General features: G+C 37.2%; 1 protein-coding gene across 1 annotated transcript; it reads right to left on the minus strand.

The window, feature by feature from the left end:
• Nucleotides 1-5389: 5389 nt before the first annotated feature.
• Nucleotides 5390-5866, minus strand: PTH (parathyroid hormone). Its single transcript, XM_066253846.1, has 2 exons — nt 5778-5866; nt 5390-5651 (listed from the first exon to the last, which is right to left on the minus strand). Exons 1-2 carry the CDS (start codon nt 5861-5863, stop codon nt 5390-5392), a joined length of 348 nt encoding a protein of 115 aa, XP_066109943.1. The 5' UTR covers nt 5864-5866.
• Nucleotides 5867-21328: the final 15462 nt, after the last annotated feature.

Below are 21328 nucleotides of genomic sequence, written 5' to 3' on the forward strand. Positions count from 1 at the left end.
TGAAAATCACATTCACACAAAAAGGACTCTATTCCTACTCAGAAAATATATTCCTTGACCAAGACCCTGTGGAAGAACACTAGGGGAAATACAGACATTGTTAACATACAGGTTCTACTTATATAAATGAGCTGTGTAATTAACAAATAAAAGGAAAACAATTTAGGTAATAGGGAAATAGAGATAATGTGCTGTGGGAGGTCAGAGATAGAAAAGTGGTGGGTTTCTAGTCCCTATGACTAAGAAATACAAATGTTCCTCCTTTGTGATCCTAGTGAGATAAATTGCTAGGTGATCCCAAATTCTGTCTTTTTTCCTCTGAGACTTTTGGCTGGACACATAACCATATAACCAAAAACTGTATTTCTCAACTAAAAGTATACATGAGATTTTGGTCTTGCTAGTAGGATGTGAGCAAAAGAAATTTCTACTTCATTATTAGCATGAGATGAAACTGCTCATTCTCCTTTTCTGCTTTTTGACCTTCCTGTGTGCTGGAACAGATAATAGTATATAACGTAGCTTCAACCATGCACTCTAGGATAACGTACTAAGGTATGGCAGAAGAAACTTTATCTCTGAATGACACAGTAGAGTTGACTGACACTATGCTACTGGCCTTTACACCACCCTATCACTAGAGTGCTAGATAGAGAATGAAAGGAATAAGAAAAATGAAAAAAAAATTCCTTCTTTAATTTATGTGGCTGAAATTTTGATAACTTTTGTTTTCCTTTTTTATTATAATTTTATTTTTTTAATGGGGCGACATCAATAAATCAGGATACATATATTCAAAGATAACAAGTCCAGGTTATCTTGTCTTTCAATTATGTTGCATACCCATCACCCAAAGTCAGATTGTCCTCTGTCACCTTCTATCTAGTTTTCTTTGTGCCCCTCCCCCTCCCCCTTTCCCTCTCCCTTTCCCCCCTCCCCCCACAACCACCACACTCTTATCAATGTCTCTTAGTTTCACTTTTATGTCCCACCTACGTATGGAATAATGCAGTTCCTAGTTTTTTCTGATTTACTTATTTCGCTTCGTATCATGTTATCAAGATCCCACCATTTTGCTGTAAATGATCAGATGTCATCATTTCTTATGGCTAAGTAGTATTCCATAGTGTACATGTGCCACATCTTCTTTATCCAGTCATCTATTGACAGGCTTTTTGGTTGTTTCCATGTCCTGGCCACTGTGAACAATGCTGCAAAGAACATGGGGCTGCATGTGTCTTTACGTATCAATGTTTCTGAGTTTTTGGGGTATATACCCAGTAGAGGGATTGCTGGGTCATAAGGTAGTTCTATTTTCAGTTTTTTGAGGTTGATAACTTTTTTACAAAAGTTCTGTCAGAGTCTAGTGGATATATTTGGTAAACTTCTTTGTATAGAAATATTATAAGAAATTTATTTATTTACTAATTTAGAGAGGATGAGGAAGGGAGGGAGACATCAGTTTGCTGTTCCACTTATTTATGCAGTCATTGGTTGAGTCTTCTATGTGCCCTAACCAGGGATTAAAAACCCATAACCTTGGCATATCAGAACGATGCTCTAACCACCTGAGAAACCCAGCCTGGGCTCATGAAAACGTTTTGTAAGGCAGATGAAGAGAACAAATGTACTTAGATACAGTGGCTAACTATATGGCTGTCTTCTTGTTAGTTTTAGATAATCCTGTTAAACATATGATGATTGATTTTATTGTGATAATTTTAAAAAAAAATTGATGTTTCATTTAAAGGAAATATAATAGTATATCAACCATTAACATTTGACATAATCGTTATGATCCAACATCTGTCTAAACTATAAAGAAATTCATCATAAATAGTTTATTATTCATTTAATTTCAGTTTATTAAATTGCAGCTAATAATTTAGAAGGCTACCGTGGTAACTTGGACTATATTGACATTGAATAAAAATAGAACAGTTTGCCATAAAAATAGCTTTTATTAAGTAATAAGAAAGAGCATGCTCTTCCTCTCTGGAACATGACTGTGCCTTTCCCTTCTCCCTCATCTTCCCACTCCCTCTATTCTTCCCCCACAGGTGTTCATCTCCTAAACTCTAAGAGTCCCATGAGACTTGCAATCAGGGGAGCAATGGGCGGCAGCAGCTCATCCCAAGATAACCCCCTGAACCTGTCTCTTTAGGCCCCCTTTTCTGTGACTTTTCAATGAGCTAAAGCAGCCTGCCTAGGCTCATTTCTTTCCTATAACATATTCAGAGAGCCAAAGCAGTCGCTTCACCTTTGACTGCCACTATTGGGAGACGAAAGTTGGAGGAACTCTGGAACGGGCTTTAAGTGTTTTCAGGGACTCTGCATGTCATGAAGGACCTTTTCTGTTGTCTTCAGACCTGGAGTTCTGGGCCATGAGCTTCAAGGGGGGGAACATTGCTAGCACAGAAACCAAGTCTATTCTCCATATGAACTCAAACTTGCAGAGGTGGTGATTTTCCTGAGTGGTGACCTGATTGACAGCCATTTCATTTTTCAATGCCACTAGTGGTTTCCATTTATACACCTTCACAAATATATCTACTTCGGAGCCTCTGTGTCCATCCTTCTGTCCTGGGATACCAAAAGGGGGTGAGATTGTGCAACCCATAAAGATCTATGCCAAAGATGCTACAGGTGTTGCAGTTTGGTTACAGTCTTCCTAAGAAGACATGTGATCTCTGTACAAAAAATAAGAAGCATTCAAGGTGAAACTGATGGATCATACATTCCCTGAGTTCTTCTGATATTACCAGAAGTTTATATGGTTGAGAAAACCATCCAATTTATTTTTTTTGTAAAGGAGGCCTTAGGATAAAAGTTGCAAAAATAAATCATTGATTTTAAAACCTAACTTAATTCCAAATCCTAGGGTTTGCTCTGAATGAGGTTTAATTAAACAAAGAGGTCCACAGTTTAAGGACAGGTTGTTTTTTCCTCTAGCATGTTTCCTGGGACCACCTCCATTAACTGCTGCTTCAGGATGGAACCAAGAACTTCCTTTTGTAGAGTTTTGTGTAGAACCTGGGTTGGATATTCACAGGCTCAATCTCTGAGAATTTGGGAAGGAAGGTGTCCTGTGTATGGACCAATTAGGAGGGAAAATAACAGGGCCAGAGACATTCAGAAAGACACAGTATCCTGTTATTAAATCAAGAGGTGGAGGGAAAGTTAAGAAAGAATGACGTGTGGGCCCCTACCTGAGACTAACCTTTCATAAATTGAAAATTTATTCAAAAGCAAAATAAATAAAATTTTTATTGTCTAAAAATAAGATAAAATAATAAATATGTTTAAATAGGAAGTGAGATACGATTTTTTAAGTGCACCTACAACACTACAGAGAAATAAAGAATTATTGGGTAGATGATATTTAGAAGACTGACTATCCATATGGAAAAAAATAGTTTAAACATAGCATTTTGTCATATACAAAGTTAGACTCCAGAAGAATATACACCTAAAGTGGAAGATAAACCTCTAAAGCAGATAGATGTAAGAGATAATTTTGTGACCTAGGGTTGGGAGAAAACTTCTTCAATCCCCAAAATACAAACAATAAGGCATAAAATTGATGTAACTGCATCCATCAAAATTAAGTTAGAGTCAGTAAATACAATGGGAGAAAATATTTGTGACTTTGAAAACCAAAGAATTTGTATTTGAATATGCAAAGAATTCAATATGAACAGGGCAAGAAAACCAGAACTTACTACTCTGCCTTCTTCATTAGAACATGAACTCTTTGAGGCTAGGGATGGGATCTTATGCAGTTCTCAGTGACACAAGCCAAGTTTGAAATGCACATGTGCCTGCTGTATTGGACAGCACAGAATATAGAACATTTCCATCACTACAGACAGTTCTTTGGAAAGCATTGATCTAATAGATCAGGGCTGTATATTTTAGACTCCTGAAGTATCTTGTACTTTTCTTTCATCACACTTACCAAAGATAATAATGACTTAATGTGTGTCTTTTCTTTTTTTTTTTTTTTTTTGTATTTTTCTGAAGCTGGAAACGGGGAGAGACAGTCAGACAGACTCCCGCTTGCGCCCAACCGGGGTCCACCCGGCACGCCCACCAGGGGCGACGCTCTGCCCACCAGGGGGCGATGCTCTGCCCCTCCGGGGCGTCGCTCTTTCGTGACCAGAGCCACTCTAGCGCCTGGGGCAGAAGCCAAGGAGCCATCCCCAGCGCCCGGGCCATCTTTGCTCCAATGGAGGCTCGGCTGCGGGAGGGGAAGAGAGAGACAGAGAGGAAGGAGGGGCGGGGGTGGAGAAGCAAATGGGCGCTTCTCCTATGTGCCCTGGCCGGGAATCGAACCCGGGTCCCCCGCACGCCAGGCCGACGCTCTACCACTGAGCCAACCGGCCAGGGCGTGTCTTTTCTACTAAATTACTAGCCCCATAAAGACAGGAACTGTTGTCTATTTTGCTTACTAGTATATACCCAGTGCCTAATACTGCACCTGACAAATAATGGAGACTAAATTGATATGTGTCAAATGACAAATAAATGAAATTATATTCTAAAATATATAAAAATTACATTGCTTAAAATTTGGGGTTCAGACTAGAAATATGATCAGTAGGTTTGTTTATAGGCAAACGCTTTTGCATTCAAGTTTCAGACCACTTTCCGCCTTTCTTTGCTGAGTATTTCATTATCTTTCCTGAAATGAAGAAGACAGTAGTATCTAGCTAGTAAGAACTGGGTACCTGGTATTTTGATAATGTCAAAAGTATGATGTTCAAAGTTTCAGAATGTGAAACACATGATTAAGAAAAACATTTTTATGATGGATGTTAGCTGAACCAACTGCTATAATCATTTCATGATATATGTAAATCAAACCATCGTGCTGTATGCCTTAAACTTATACAATGATGTATGTCAGTTATTTCTCAATAAAACTGGAAAATCATTTTGTGTTTATTTCATAGTCATGATCCATTTAAACATATTGATGTAATTTATAAACAAAAAGACATTCTTGTAACAAGTGAAAAATACTTAACTTTATTTAGCATAGTGATCATTAAATTTTTATTTTGCATTGTGAGATGGGAGAGAGGTTAAAAAGTGCAATTTTATTCTTTTATAAATTATTCAATAACATACTTTTAAAAGAATAAACAGCAGAAATTGAATAATTAAAAGAATAAACAACAGAAATAGAATAATTAAAAGCTTCTTGAATGAAAATAAAATCAAAATAATTAAAATTAGAGCCATCATGACTAGCAATAGATTATATGTAAAGTTTGATGATATTAGAAATATTGGCACTTGGAATCATAATAGAGCTTGGAAACATTAGCAGCATGTAATGTTGTTGCTCTATGCTGCCTAGAGCAGTGTGCTGATAGATGTGTTTTCACTGGGATTTAGCTTTAAGTAATACATCCACATCAGCTTTGTCAGCTTCTCCAAAGCTTTTTTGATGGTGCTCTACCAGGACATTGTCCACCTTTTTTCGAGGCTTCTGGGAACCGCCATCCTTGTGAGCTACAGAAGCTCCAAGGGCAATAAAATTGTGCACATCCTGGAGCTTCTTCCGCAGCCATTCCACCCGTTCCATCGAGTTCAGATGTTTACTCAGGTTATGCATAAACTGTATTTCACTCACAGACCTCCTCCTGTGGGGAACAGAAGCAATAGAAGCAGAGAGGCCACTCCATTAGCTCTCTTCTTCCAATCATAAAGCCAACCACAAACATCCAATTCCCATGCCCTCACTATGCAGAATTGGCTACAGTACTTACTTAATAGGTTTCCCATCCGATTTTGCAAAAAAACAAATTGCAAATATGACGATCATTACTTTAACCATGTCTTTTGCAGACTTCATCTTCACTAAAAAGGGAAGGCAAAATGTAGGTATTTAAAAATATTTCTAGTATTCCAAACTATACAATTAAGTTTTGTAGTTTACATTTATAACTATACAACTGTGCACAGAGTATTACAGTAACTAATTGGAATGGTTTACGTGGGACACCTTTATTTTATTTATTTATTTTTGTTTTTAGTGAGAAAGACTGAGACAGAGAAGGACAGAAGGACAGACAGAAGAAGAGAAATGAGAAGCATCAACTCGTAGCTGAGATATCTTTTTGAGAGCTCTTATGCAAGTTTTAATATATGAATTTTAAGCCACATGAGGAATGAAAAAGCTTACTTTTTAGAATTTTCGCCTACATTTTATGTTGACTATGACTAAGTGCTAATAATTTGCTTGAGAATGGCTAATTCTCTTAATTGGATAAATTAGTAATTGTTTATTTACTTAGCAAATTTCTTTTTCATAATTCACTTCTTTTCAAACACTTCAAAAATAGCCATAAATACCAAATTAATAGGCTCTGATTTAGAATATTTTTACTGAATTAATGCACAGTTCTACCATTGAAAAAATGTGTCAAAGTATTTAGAAATAATTTTATTAATTATGTACTTGAAATATGAATTTAGAGTTTGGCTTTATATAAAAATGCTTTTCTACCCTTTTTCTTCAGCTTTTTTTTTTAAACAATCTTGTTTGAGTATGATTTTTAGCACTTTCCTCTTTTGCTCATAAAACTTGTCTCAAAATAGAATAGTCCTATCTTAATCTGCATTTCAATAATCGCAAAGCCCTTTATTATAGAAGTGATTTATCTTAATGCTTAATGTTCTCTGTTTTAACATACACATAGAGTCAGTGGTGGGATTCAAATAATTTAACTACTGGTTCTCTGCCCTAATGACCATTTTAAGTATAAAAAAAGATATACACATGCACCCACTTTAGAGAGAACCCTGATTACAAGTGCCATTTTAACAACCAGTTCGCTGAACTCAACAAAAAATTAGGTACCCGTTCTGCGGAACCGGTGTAAACCAGCTGAATCTCACCACTGAATTATCTAAAATATGAGTGGCTATACATATTTTAAAGAGAAATGGCATTGTTTTTTATTTATCTTTGAAATAGAATCATTTAGAAGTAGCATAGAAATAGTAAAATCTACTATGTTTATTTTCACTGTGCAGTATAAAGCTAGTAACAGAACAAATGCATATGCTTCAATTTTGGTTTATTTTATTATTATTATTTCAATTTTGTTATTATTATTTGTAATGGCACTGTAGCTAGAGGACAGGAACATTGGTGTCTAATCGTGGCTTTGTCACATTCACCTAGTGATTTCAGACATCTCTGCTTTGCTTCTTATTCTTAACAGAGAAAATCTTAGAAAATGTCATAAGAAAGCTGAAAAACAGGTGTAATATAACCTTAAAATTCATGTACAGTTTTCAGAATAGAGTATTTAAAAAGGCTTTATGTAAAGGGAATAAATATTCAGCAATAAAGCTAAATTTCTGCAACTATAGTATAGAGCTGTAGCTCTCCATGAGTCATAAAACAATTTGATAAGGATATTCTGCAGGTAAAATGAAATTTTAACTCAACTTAATAAATTTATTAATATATCGGTTATTTAAATTAGAATTATTCTTTCCTCATTAACCTATTGTATTTCAAAATTTCAGTAAGATGCCATTAAAGCAGATCATGCCAAATTATAATTTTTGTGAGTGATTTCAGATACATTTAGAAAAAGCAAGACCTCTCAAAAAACTTTATTCAGAAAAATAAATGATTTGAGAGTATTTTAGTAGCATAAATTTATTTTGTATTGTGACATTTTATATTCAACATAACTCAAACCCTCCTTTAACATTTTAACTTGAACAATAGCATATTTGTTGAAAATGGTACATATTAAATAATAAATTATAAAAGATATAGGAGATTTAAAAAGGAAAATAAAGATTACTCACCGCACAATGTCTTGGACAAACTCTTTAAGGTATATTAGCAGCTGATGCTCTCTTAAAGTTGAGTAAACTTGAGAAAGCTGATGAATTGGACTGGACCCTTAAATGTGACTTTTATATACAGCTCTCCCACTCACCAAGAGAAGCTTTTTTTATTGTCCCTCCCAATTCTCTGGACCATAACTATAGGATCAGAGCAACAGACACCCCCATAGGGCGGAGCCCATTCCTCTTATGTTTTAGATGATTGCATTTTAAGAAGAAAATAGCATGGGGCTGGGGATAAGATTTATGCAGATCTCCAACAAATACTAAATTGTGGTTCTGAATTCTGACTGGATTAATGAATTTATATTATAAAAAAGACTGATTTCAATGACTTATGGTAAAATCATCATTTTACTTAAAAGTAAAATCTGAAAATAAATATAGTTTTATAACCATATTATTGGTACAATTATTATGGGGAGTATAATGAAACATTATGCTATTCTTACTTTACAAGCCATTTTCAACTAATCTACATCAGTTCTGGTCATCTTTGAAAAAAATAGATATAGTACTCTTCTTACAGGTAGTGTTAAAAATATTTTGAGAAAATGTTCTTAGTATGTAATGAATTTTAAAGGCTTCAAAAGAGAAATTATTTTAAAAATGTATTTAACTTGCATTTTATTCACGCATTTTAATTTGTAAAAAAAATACATTTTATGAGCACCAACTATATATAGACTTGACATATATTATCACATTAAGTTTCAACAGCAATCCTTTAAGTAAATACTATTATTAGCTCCATGTTCACATGAGGACACTGAGGTTTGAAAAGTAAAGAAGATGGAATCCAACAAAGGTTTTTATGACTCCAGAGTTATTTTTATTCTTATTACCTCAGTTTCACCCCTAGAAACACAGCCCTTCTTTGAGCTCCAGTCTTCTTTACTTTGGGGTAGGGTCTTGATTTTTGTGTTCCCCAGCTGATGATCGAGGACCTGCTCCAAAACCTAATGGAGGCATAATGATGTCACCTATCTAATTTCAAATATGGCTAAACTCTAGTTACCATCTATCTGATTAAAACATTTTGAATGCCCTTGGTATATGTAGGATTCATTTAGGTAGCTTGTCTCCCAAGTAAAATTCCAGAATTGGATCAATTCTCTTAGCTTTGGTCCTATCCAGGGTTCAAATTATCCCATCTCCTGATAACCATTGCCAAGGTTTTATAATGTGTAAGAGCCAGTCCAAGCTTGAACAGTACCTGTACAAAGTCAAGAATGAGAGAGATGTGTTAGTCCTGCTCTGGGAAGTCCTCTGCACTAGGAGAATATCACTTGCAGTGGATGTCCAAATCCATCTTAGAAGTATTTAAGGCACACTGTAACATGTCTGGAGGATATGAACCAGGTTGTTTAAAGTGTTGGAAAACATGACATGTGAGAAGAAGGTGAATGAAACTGGAAGAGAAAAGGAAAGAAAAGAAAATACTTGGGATGACTTTATAGCTGTTTTTAATTTTTTATAGGGTTACCATAATAAAGAAGAAATGTTTTCTATGATTTAAGAAGGAAGGACTGATTTCAGTGGTTAAAGATTACAAGGAGGCAGATTTGGGTTCGACTTGGATATTATAATTGTTAAAATAAAAAATCAAATGCCTTATAAGTGGTGAGTTCCCCCATCACTGGAAGGATTCAAGTAGAAAGTAGGTGAGCATTTATCAAGGCTATTATAGAGATTTATATATACCAGATGATTGAGCTAGATAGGTAAGAAGTCTCTTTCGATTGTAAAAATTCATTGTTTTTTTTTTTTTTTTTTTTTTTTTTTTTTTGTATCCAAAATGTCTTTATTGGGATGGCTCCCCACTCATCTTGATTTGGGGTGCTTTAAAAATTCATTGTTTTGATCTTTTCAAAGACCTCTTCTGATGAAATCTGCACATGGAATTTGTGTATCATTTTTTTATTATGCTTACTCTGCTGAAAAAATGAAAATTAGAAATGGTTTTATAAACATACTTTTCATTGTTATTATAAAGCCATGTTTAACATTTAAATTTGGAGATTTTTTCCCACTTTTTTTGAGTAAATTTAACATAATTGGCAGCCTTCCAAAAGCAATATTATTAATTTGTTCATAGTTTTCCTCCTATTACAAGTATTTAGAAAAAATTCCTATATTGAAGACAACTACAGTATTAAACCAGTTCCCCAGAAAAATAAAGCAAGCTATTTAGACAATATTCATTCATTTAAAAAATGTATTGAAGGCCCTGGCCAGTTGGTTCAGCAGTAGAGTGTCTGCCCAACATGTGGAAGTCCTGGGTTTGATTCCTGATCAGGGCACACAGTAGAAGTAACTATCTGCTTCTCCACCACCCCCATCACTATCTCTCTCACTCTCTTCCCCTCCTGCAGACATGGCTGGAATGGTTCAAGCAACGTTGACTCCAGGGGCTGAGGATGGCTCCATGGCCTCACCTCAGGAGCTAAAATAGCTTAGTTGCTCAGCAAGGGAGCAACAGCCCAGACAGGCAAAGCATCACCTGGTAGAGGGCTTGCCAGGTGGATCCCGGTCGGGTTGCCTGCAGCAGTCTGTCTCTGCCTCCCTGTCTCTCACTTAATTTAAAAAATATATATGTATTGAATATATACATATATATTCTGCCAAGGCCTGTGTTAATCACTAGATGATTAAGACATGATTTTTTGCCCTCAAATTTAATACATATTTACAGTATAATGTGATAGGTACTATAACAAAGATATGAACAAAGGCTTATGAAAGCACAGATGAGCCTGACCAGGCAGTGGCACAGTGAATAGAGTGTCGGACTGGGATGCGGAGGACCCAGGTTCAAAGCCCTGAGATCACAAGCTTCAGCGTAGACTCATCTGGCTTGAGCACGGACTCACCAGCTTGAGCACAGGGTAGCTGGCTTGAGCGTAGGATCATAGACAGGGCTCACAGACATGACCCTATGGTCGCTGGCTTGAAGCTCAAGGTCGCTGTCTTGAGCAAGGGGTCACTCACACTGCTGTTGCCCTCTGGTCAAGGCACGTATGAGAAGACAGACAATAAACAACTAAGGTGCCACAACAAAGAACTGATGCTTCATATCTCTCTCCCTTTCTGTCTGTCTGTCCCTCTCTGTCTCTCTCTCTCTGTGTCACAAAAAAAAAAAAAAAAAAAGCACAGAAGAGAAAATGACTAAATTTCTTTTGAGTTGTTGGAAGATATTTTACAGAAACTCTGAAATGTTCTTGAGGATGATTATGAGTTTCCTATCAGAGAAGGTGAGAAGAGACAGAGGAAATAGCTTGGGAAGAAACATGAAAGCAACAAAGATGGGATATGTGCTAGTGGAAGAAGACGGGAAGTGCCTGACCAGGCGGTGGTGCAGTGGATAGAGCGTCGGACTGGGATGCGAAAGACCCAGGTTCGAGACCCCGAGGTCTCCAACTTGAGCACAGGCTCATCTGGTTGGAGCAAAAAAGCTCACTGGCTTGAGCCCAAGGTCGCTGGCTCGAGCAAGGGGTTACTTGTCTGCTGAAGGCCCACGATCAAGGCATATATGAGAAGGCAATCAATGAACAGCTAAGGTGTTGCAACGGGCAACGAAAAACTAATGATTGATGCTTCTCATCTCTCCGTTCCTGTCTCTCCCTGTCTATCCCTCTCTCTGACTTTCTGTCTCTGTAAAAAAAAAAAAAAAAAAAAAAAAAAAAAAAAAAAAAAAGAAGACGGGAAGTGGGTGATGACCCTAAAGATATAGGTTGGGTACAAATTGTGGAAGACGGTTGTATGTATGCCTGTTTTATCTTATAGTCTTCTCTAAACCCATATGTGCATTAGTAATATTTTTGTGCCCTCAGATTTTTTAAGGGACTACTTGACCTTTCCACAAAGAAGAGATATAGCTGCCAAGATTTGGCACATGATTTATCTAAACCATCAAGCCATGGGACTGCAAGCATTAGATAGAAGGAAATCATTTAAGGAATAAGAGGGCTCAGGGTTGTGAGGGCACAAGAAGCTGATGTCACAGTGACAGAGAGAAGAGCTGAGCACAGCTCTTTGCTTTGAATAGCTCAGCCTTTCTTAGCACTCTCAAGTTCTCTGAAGCTAGGTCAGACAACCTACTGTACTCTTCACATTTAGGAAGAATAAAGGGCCATGTGTTATTTCCTCTTGCATTATGGGAGGATTAATTTCAGACTGATATGTTTTCCTTTCTGTTTGATCAATTAGAATTAGTATGATTTTAAGGACTTTGCATCAAGAAGAAATTTCTGGGGCTTGAAATTCAAAGTTTTCTTAATCCCATGTTTATCCATTGATTAAATGGTGTCTATCTTAACATTGACTTACTTGGTTTTTTTTTTCTTTCTTTCTTTTTTAGAAGGATCCTGAGAGCAGGAGTTTCTATTCCCATGGAGTTGGGATGTGTCATTTTTTCAGTAAGTAAATGTGTTCACCAACCGAAAGGCTCTCTGAAATCCCTAGTTTTGGGATTATTATAGATGCTTCTTCTTATAGGCATAATTGATTATTAACTCAATCTCCAAACCCTCTCTGCTTTCCAGAGGATGAGAGAAGTTGACTGACTTTTTTTGCTTTAAATTCCTCTGTGGGATATTGAGCTACTGAGTTCTTCTTGATCTGTCAGAGAAAACTTTCCTCCTTTCCTCTCAATAGCCCCTGAACTTACCTGTAGTTAAGATACAATGAACAAAAATGCTTCAAAGGACAACATATAATAACTGTTGAATTTTCCCAGTGTTTTTTGTAGTGTGTAGTTCTTTACTTTTCTTTTTCCGTAACTTTTTAATTGATGGCTACTGTGAGTGTGGTTCTCTAATAGGCAGCATTTAATAAGCCATTGATCTCTTTACATTTATGAGCTGTATTATAAACCCTAGGAGCCATTATACCTGAGTAACCCTTTGATGATAAAATGCACAGCTATGCTCACAAACAAAATATTACTGTTGTTTTTTGTCCGTTCCATCAGTGAATGCTTATCTCTCAATGTGTTTATAAGCCTTCTGCATGTTTATGTGGAATGAAGGAGTGTTAAGATGACATGTACTGTCTTCATAGTCAGAAAGAGGCATTTCTATAGCTGGGGGGCTAAGGGTAAATAGTGAGACACTGGATGGCTGGGATAAGGCAATCTTTCCAAATACAACCAGGAATGTCTCTGTCTTATGCAGTGTAACCAGGATGTCATTTAGGGAAACCTTTGAATCTCTATGTGATTGAAAAGATTTCTAGTTGTGCAGATGCCTCTGTAACTTTCTCTGTAAAAAAGAGGGAACATGTCCTTGGGTGTTCCTCATTCAAAAGCTCCCTGAGCTTTAATCTACTTTTAGTCTTTGTTTCTTAAAGAAATAGTGGGAGGAAAGTAGACTTAACTGAGACCTTTTCTTTTTCTCTTTCTCTTTCTTTTTCTTTTTCTTTTTTTTTTTTCATTTTTCTGAAGCTGGAAACAGGGAGAGACAGTCAGACAGACTCCCGCATGCGCCCGACCGGGATCCACCCGGCACGCCCACCAGGGGCCACGCTCTGCCCACCAGGGGGCGATGCTCTGCCCATCCTGGGCGTTGCCATGTTGCGACCAGAGCCACTCTAGCGCCTGGGGCAGAGGCCACAGAGCCATCCCCAGCGCCCGGGCCATCTTTGCTCCAATGGAGCCTTGGCTGCGGGAGGGGAAGAGAGAGACAGAGAGGAAAGCGCGGCGGAGGGGTGGAGAAGCAAATGGACGCTTCTCCTGTGTGCCCTGGCCAGGAATCGAACCCGGGTCCTCCGCACGCTAGGCCGATGCTCTACCACTGAGCCAATCTTTTTTTTTTTTAACCATAAGAACATGGACAGCCACAGCAATTGAATTGAGAAGTGAAGTCGCACATTTTTGGTGACTCTTCAGTGAGCTGACCAGACCACTGGTGCCATCACTCCTAATTCTAAATATCATTATTTTGTTGTCCCATGAATGTAGTTATACTTTTTGGAACAAGTTTGTGACACTACAAAAGAATACAACATCTTTCACATCCTTCACTAATGTTCAGCTGGAATCAATAGGGTGTACTCTGACTCTTTCCTATATGTTTTTGAAATAGTGTGAGAAAAAAAGCCAGACAGAGAGTATTAGTTTTCTATTAGTGAAGCTCTAAGTCAAATGATCTGGGTTCTCAGAGTCCTAGTTTAGAAATGCTGACACTGTGATCTAAATATGGTGTTGATACAATATAGTAAAGATTTATGGAGCACCTAAAGTCAGACAGTCATGAAACAGGAGCCTTTTTCCTATTCATAAGTTGTCCCTTGAATTTTTTGTTTTCATGTGACTTTATTTATTTAAAAATTTATCGATGGGGGTTGCTCAAGCTGAGCCAGTGACCCCTTGCTCAAGCCAGCGACCTTGGCTTCAAGCCAGTGACCATGAGATCGTGTCCATGATTCTTTGCTCAAGCTGGCAACCTTGTGGTTTTGAACCCAGGGCCTCAGTGTTCTGGTGGGCACTCTATTCACTGTGCTACCACCAGTTAGGCTCATGTGACTTTTTAAAAATTTTATTTTATTTTATTTTATTATTTATTTGTGTGTGTGTGTGTGTGTGTGTGTGTGTGTGTGACAGAGCCAGACGGACAGACAGGAAGGGAGAGAGATGAGAAGCATCAATTCTATGTTGCAGCACCCCAGCTGTTCATCGATTGCCCTCCCATATGTACCTTGACGAAGGGGCTACAACAGAGTGAGTGACCCCTTGCTCAAGCCAGCGACCTTGGGCTCAAGCTGGTGAGCCCTACTCAAACCAGATGAGCCCAGCTCAAGCTGGCGACCTCGGGGTTTCACACCTGGGTCCTCCCGGTCCCAGTTCAACGCTTTAGCCACTGCACCACTGCCTGGTCAGGCTGACTTTTTTTTTTTTTAACTTAGAGCATTTAGCCTTTTAGATCTCAAATACCATAACTTTTTTTTTTAAGTGAGAGGTGGGGAGGCAGAGAGAAAGACTCTGGCATACACCCCAACTGGGATCCACCTGGCAAGCTTCCTACCAGGTGATGCTCTGCCCATCTGGGGCTGCTGCTTCATTGCTCCACAACCAAGCTATTTTAGTACCTAAGGCTCAAGGCCATGCCACCATCCTCAGCACCCAGAGCCAACTTGATCAAACCATTTGAGCCATGGCTGCGGGAGCAGAAGAGAGAGAGAGAGAGAGAAGGTGGAGAATCACTTCTCCTGTGTGCCGGGAATCCAACCTGGGACTTTCACAAGTGGGGCCATTGCTCTACTGCTGAGCCAACCATCCAGGGCCTCAAATGCCACAACTTAAAGTAGAATGCTGCTTTCCCTCTTTTGAGTTATGAGGTTTCCAATACCTATTAGATGTGAAAGTGTTTTGCATATAATTGGCATATTGCATGTTGACACTAAATCTGAAAGAAAAGTGTTCCTTACCCATTTCCTCAGATAGGTCCATCTCATTCCAGGAGTTCCCAGTAATAAACATGGAGAGTATTGAGTTCCCGAGCCCAATCCACTCTTTGTCAATAAGAAATGCCAGCCCATCACCCTAAAGTGCAAACCATTCTGAGTCAGTAGGCAGTTATGATGTTCATAAAATTCATTCTTGCCTGATCTGTGGTGATGCAGTGGATAAAGTGTCGACCTGGAATGCTGAGGTTGCAAGTTCAAAGCCTAGGGTTTGCCCAAGCAAGGCACATATGAGAAGCAACTACTATGAGTTGATGCTTCCTGCTCCTATCCTTCTTTCCCCACTTTCTCTCTCTCTCTAAAATTAATTAATTAATTAATTAATTAATTTAAAAAATTCCCTGGCCGCTTAGCTCAGTCAGTTAAGAGCCTTCTCCAGAAACAACAACAAGGTTGTAGGTTTCATCTCCAGTCAGGGCACACACGAGAAGCAACCAAAAAATGCATGACTGAGTAGAACAACAAATGCTTTCTTTCTCTTCTCTCTCTCTCCTTTCTTCTCTCTGTCTCTTTAAAAATCAATGAAAATTAAGTGCTGGCCAGATAGCTCAGTTGGTTGGAGCATCCTCCCAGAGCGCAGGGGTTGCCAGTTCGATTCAGAGTATGTACAGGAACAGCTCAATGTTCCTGTCTCTCTCTCCCTGACTCTCTCAAAAACAAACAAACAAACAAACAAAAACTCACATAAAATTCATTCTCAACCCAGAATGCTATTGACTTAATCTATCAACAATGAAAAGAATTTTCAGCAGGGCTTAACTCAACAAACTGTCCAGAAGAATGCTCTAATGGGTAAAAGAGAGGCAGGAAGATAAAATTCTATATTTCTCCTCCAGGGACATTCTTCAAATGTCTAAAGTACCACTAAAGTGTGAAAAAGTCACTGTAAGACTTAATTGCAAACATACTAATGTGGTTGGTTATTTTAAGAAATCAACTTGAGGGAGGGTCATAGTGAAAAGATCACTAGTCTTAGAGCCAAAAGACCCTGGTTCAGATCCTGATATTACTAACATTGCCAGAGTCAGCAAATAAAAACACTGACACCACCACAGTGACACATGTCCCACCGAGGACACTGGCATGACCTTGCTTGCTGCCTCCTCCATCCCTGCCATCCTCCTAAAAAAACAAACAAAAAAGCTAGACACCAGCCAACAATAATATATTGTATACTTAAAGTCTAATTGAGAGGGCAGATCTCATGTTAAATGTTCTTTCACAATTAGGAAAAAATAAATTAATTAAGAAAACCCTGCAAGACATCCAATTAAATTAGAATACTTTCTAATTATCTATGCATGTATACACTGAGATAAAAGAAAAAATATCACATAGGACATATTTATACTAAAAATTACTTGTATTTGTCTGAAATAAATTATAGATATCTAAATTACATAACCTCTTTTTAAAGTTATATTTCCTTAATGATTTGGCTTTTCTTTTAACAGTTCCTATTTTGTAGCATTTGTTTATAAAATTTTTTACAGTTATCATTTATGTTTAAATTACATTGCAACATAGTTTCTACATCTAAATTACTTTATTGTTTTCTGCATTGAACATACATTACTAAGAAAACATGCTCTCTATTATCATATGAGTTAACATCTTGAATATGTTCTGGAATAAAATCAATAACTGAGAACCACACTTCAAATTTGATCTGTTAAAGCATATAATACCATCTTTTATGACATGAACTGCTTTCCATTCTTCAGGATTACATTTCATCTCTTAATCAATGACTTTTAAAATTGTTATTCACTGACAAAAAAAAAAGGACATTGTCATGAATTTTGATTCCCCTCTTCCTCATCACTACACTTGTTCCCATGCTGGATGAGTACTTAGAAATATCTATGTAAAATAGTAAAAGAATCAAATTCTTCAAGATATTTATGACAAATGCCATAATAATTGTTCACTTGGAGTTAGAATTTCCCTGTTCATATGCAATATTGTCTTTTTTTTTTTTTTTTTTTACAGAGACAGAGAGTGAGTCAGAGAGAGGGATAGACAGGGACAGACAGACAGGAACGGAGAGAGATGAGAAGCATCAATTATTAGTTTTTCATTGCGCGTTGCAACACCTTAGTTGTTCATTGATTGCTTTCTCATATATGCCTTGACCGCGGGCCTTCAGCAGACTGAGTAACCCCTTGCTGGAGCCAGCGACCTTGGGTTCAAGCTGGTGGGATTTTTGCTCAAACCGGATGAGCCCACGCTCAAGCTGGCGACCTTGGGGTCTCGAACCTGGGTCCTCTGCATCCCAGTTCGACGCTCTATCCACTGCGTCACCGCCTGGTCAGGCCAATGTTGTCTTTTTTGAGAGTAGGCACTTAACAGGATACATTTTCATTAATTCTCTCTTTAACATAACTCAACAAATTTATTTAAGCCTGGAGCACTTCAATAACACTGCACTTTAAATTTGGATACTCTTACTCCTAAGGAAATCTTGAAAACCATGAGCAAGAATAAGTAGGCTTCACTCAATAAAATATTTAAAAAGTCAGCAAGAATTTTGGGGACCTTTTCTTCAGATAGTCTGACTTCAATACATCAAATAATCTGTGAATTCTCTAACTGTATTTGTTAAAGAGAGTCAATGAGTTTTTAAATGTGCGAGAAGTGAATAATATTGAATGCCAACAGAAATCACAAAAACAATTTAATCATTCAGTTTGAATAAAATAAAAACAGAAAGTTAGATGGCCATCTCTGTCCTTATAATGGTGACTTACTGTTCGTTAAGCTGGGGCTATGTGTGGAGGCAACTTTTCTTAAAAGGAGATCTGTCTGGGTAAGGTAATGATATATGTCTATCTTATAGAATCAACTTATGCATCTAGCGTTTGCTAAAAAAATTTTAGGAGAGGAAACAGCTCTCTCCTCCTTAAGAACTCATTAAGTATGGCCTGTGTAGTCCTGGCAGGATATCTAAGTGGTTAGAGTACCATCCTGACCCACCAAGACTGCAGGTTTGATCCCAGGTCAGGGCACATGCAAGAACCAACAGATGAATTTATAATAAGTGCAACAACAAATTGATGTTTTTCTCTTTCTTCTGCTCTCTCTCAAAAATCAATCAATAAAAAAAGTGTAGGCTGTATAGAGTGACTTACTCCAAAAAGTACATTATGGGGGGTGGTAGTATAACTTTATAGTAGAGAAACCCAGTAAACACATCTTCAGCCAGGTGATCAAGGTCAACAACAACAGTGATAAATCATATTTATAGAATGTATTCTTGATAGAATGTGATGAAAATGGTATTTTAGCTCTGTGAATTTCCTCCCCAAAATCTATATCCTCAGTCTAAACATAAGAAAAACATAAAGTAAACTCCAATTGCGAGGCAGCTTACAATATCTCTGACCAGTACTCCTCAAAACTATTACCAAATCAAGAAAAATCTGAAAAACTATCACAGCCAAGAAGAAGAACCTATGGGAACATGAAAATTAAGTGTAATATGGTGCAACAGAAAAGGGACATTAACTGAAAACTAAGGGAATATAAATTATTATGGTATTTAGTTAATAAAAATGTATCAATATTGTCTCATTAATTATAATGAACATACCATATTAATATGATATGTTAATAATAGAGGGAACTGTGTCTAGGGATGAGAATATGGGAACTCTCGATGCTATTTGCTCAATTCTCTGTAAATCTGAAACCTTTTTAAAGAATGAAGCTCATTACTAAAAAAAATTCATGGAGATATGGCAGGCAAGTACAACTGTCAGTTAAAAAAAAAAGTTTAGGACTTGAATTGAGAATTAGAGAAGTGACTCGATACAGGAAAATTCAAGGTCAAATAAGATTTCTTTGATTATCTATTGTCACTTTCCACAGCACTTTATATTATGCATTGTTTTATTTGAGTCTTACTGTATCTGTGAGATAAATATCATTTCTTTCTTTTGAGTGAGAAGTGGAAGCTTGGATTTATGAAGTTACTGATTCAAGTTTATTCAACTACTGAGTAGACATGGCCAGAATTTAAATTTATGTCTTTTATATCCAGGGTTGGTTTTTTTTTTCCTCAATGTTGTTCTGTGGAGCAGTGATTTTCAATCTTTTTTTCATGGCACAAACACACACTAATTACTAAGTTCAGTGCCCCTGACTAAATACAACCATTTTCATCTCATGGCACAAATAAATTAGTTACTAAGGGAGAAGAGGTCAGGGCCCCTTTTTCTTTAGTAATTAGTTTATGAGTGCATGAGAAACAAAGGTTGAAAATCACTGCTGTAGAGCAGGGGTCTCAAACTCGCGGCCCGCGGGCCGCATGCTGCCCGCCGAACAATTTTGTGCGGCCCGCAGACTAATCCACGAAGTTCAAAATATTTTGGATAAAATTAAGTAAGCCTAGGGGCCTACTTGTATTTTTCATTTCTCTAGCATCCTAGCTAGATATTAGCTTAGTTAACAGCAGTTGTGATGCGAACTACAGTTTCTGGTCGTTTTGTGACACTGAGTAAACTGCATGTACAATTGTGCTTGTTGTACTGATTTTTTTTTGTTTTCAACTGCAGTGAGAAAAGTGTTGCGTAACAGTTGCCTTTTGTAGACCTAGTGCGGCCCGCAGAACGGCTGTGATCTTGCTCTGCGGCCCACATGCTGAGTTGAGTTTGAGACCCCTGGCTGTAGAGAATAAAGGTCAATGAAATGAAAGCAGGGAATTCAATTCAACATATATATGCTAAGGTTGAGATCCTGTGTTGGAAGGTATGGGATTATAGAGAAGGTTAGGTACTGATCCTGACCTTGAAAAATGTATGCTCTAGTGAGGAAGAGAGACAAATATGATTTATGATAATACCAGGTGCATTGGAGTGGGGAGGAAAAGCAGAAGTGGCTGATTAACATGCATTCAACCTTATTCCTGTGGGTGGTAAGAAGTTTCAAGGTCAGACTTCTACACTTATATGCAACTCTGCAGATTGGAAGATTACTTTTAACTTGAAGGAGCACTGAAGGATAAGATTCTTGGTTTCTTTTCAGGTGTGAATTAGAATGACACTCACAAATGATAAATTTAACAATCTTTTATCTAGTATAAAGGTCTCTATCTATAGTTTTTCAACTGTAAATGCTTTCCCCACCACTAAATAATTCAGCTGACAATTTGATTTTAAGCTTGGATTTAGCAAAAGACTTTTTTTATTAACCTGAGTGCAAGAATATAATAATAATTACTCTTATAGTGCACTAACTTGTTATATGCCAAGAACTATTCTAAGTGTTCTTAAAAACATTATCTCTTCAATCTTTATAAGAATCCTAAAGTGGGACTATTTTAACACCTATTTTACAACCAAGGAATCTGATACAAATAAGTTTAATGCTTGCCCAGGTTATCCACCATAGCGGTAGAGATAATTTGAACAAGAGTATGACTCCAGAAACTATCTGTTATATTTCATTGTTCACCTACCCTCTCAACACACAAATGCACCCTGAAACAATATGTTAAAGTGCATTTACTTATATTTTAATTTATATGTGAGGAAATATAGTTTCTCTAATCTCTAGAATTATTTTGATCTTCTCAAGCTCCCCAAGAGCTGGTTAACAAGGGCATAAATATCCTCAATTTGATTTTGTTAAAAAATGAGATAAATTATATATCATCATCAAGTGGGTTATATTCCTGGAATGCAAAGATGGTTTAACATGAAAATCAATTAATGTATTATATTACATTAACAGAATAAAGGGAAAAGACACATAATCATCTCATTTGGTACAGTAAACCATTTGAAAAAATTTAATGCCCTTTCATGATTAAAAAAAATACTCAGAAAATTAGGATTAGGAGAAAACAACCTTAACATAATAAAAGCCATATATGAAAAACCCACAGCTGACATTATAGTCAATGATGAAAAGCTGAAAGCTTTCCTTGATAATCAGAAACAAAATGAGGGTTCCTGCTTTTTCCACTTCTATCCAACATAGTACT

Source organism: Saccopteryx bilineata, chromosome 1 (assembly GCF_036850765.1).
Source record: "Saccopteryx bilineata isolate mSacBil1 chromosome 1, mSacBil1_pri_phased_curated, whole genome shotgun sequence".
Classification (NCBI taxonomy): Eukaryota; Metazoa; Chordata; class Mammalia; order Chiroptera; family Emballonuridae; genus Saccopteryx; species Saccopteryx bilineata.

Bases quoted from the DNA above. Each gene is read 5' to 3' on its own strand.
- PTH (XM_066253846.1), bottom strand. From the start codon at position 5,863: ATGAAGTCTGCAAAAGACATGGTTAAAGTAATGATCGTCATATTTGCA. The intron at 5,652-5,777 runs GTAAGTACTGTA...TGTTCCCCACAG, and splicing joins TCGGATGGGAAACCTATTAA to GAGGAGGTCTGTGAGTGAAA.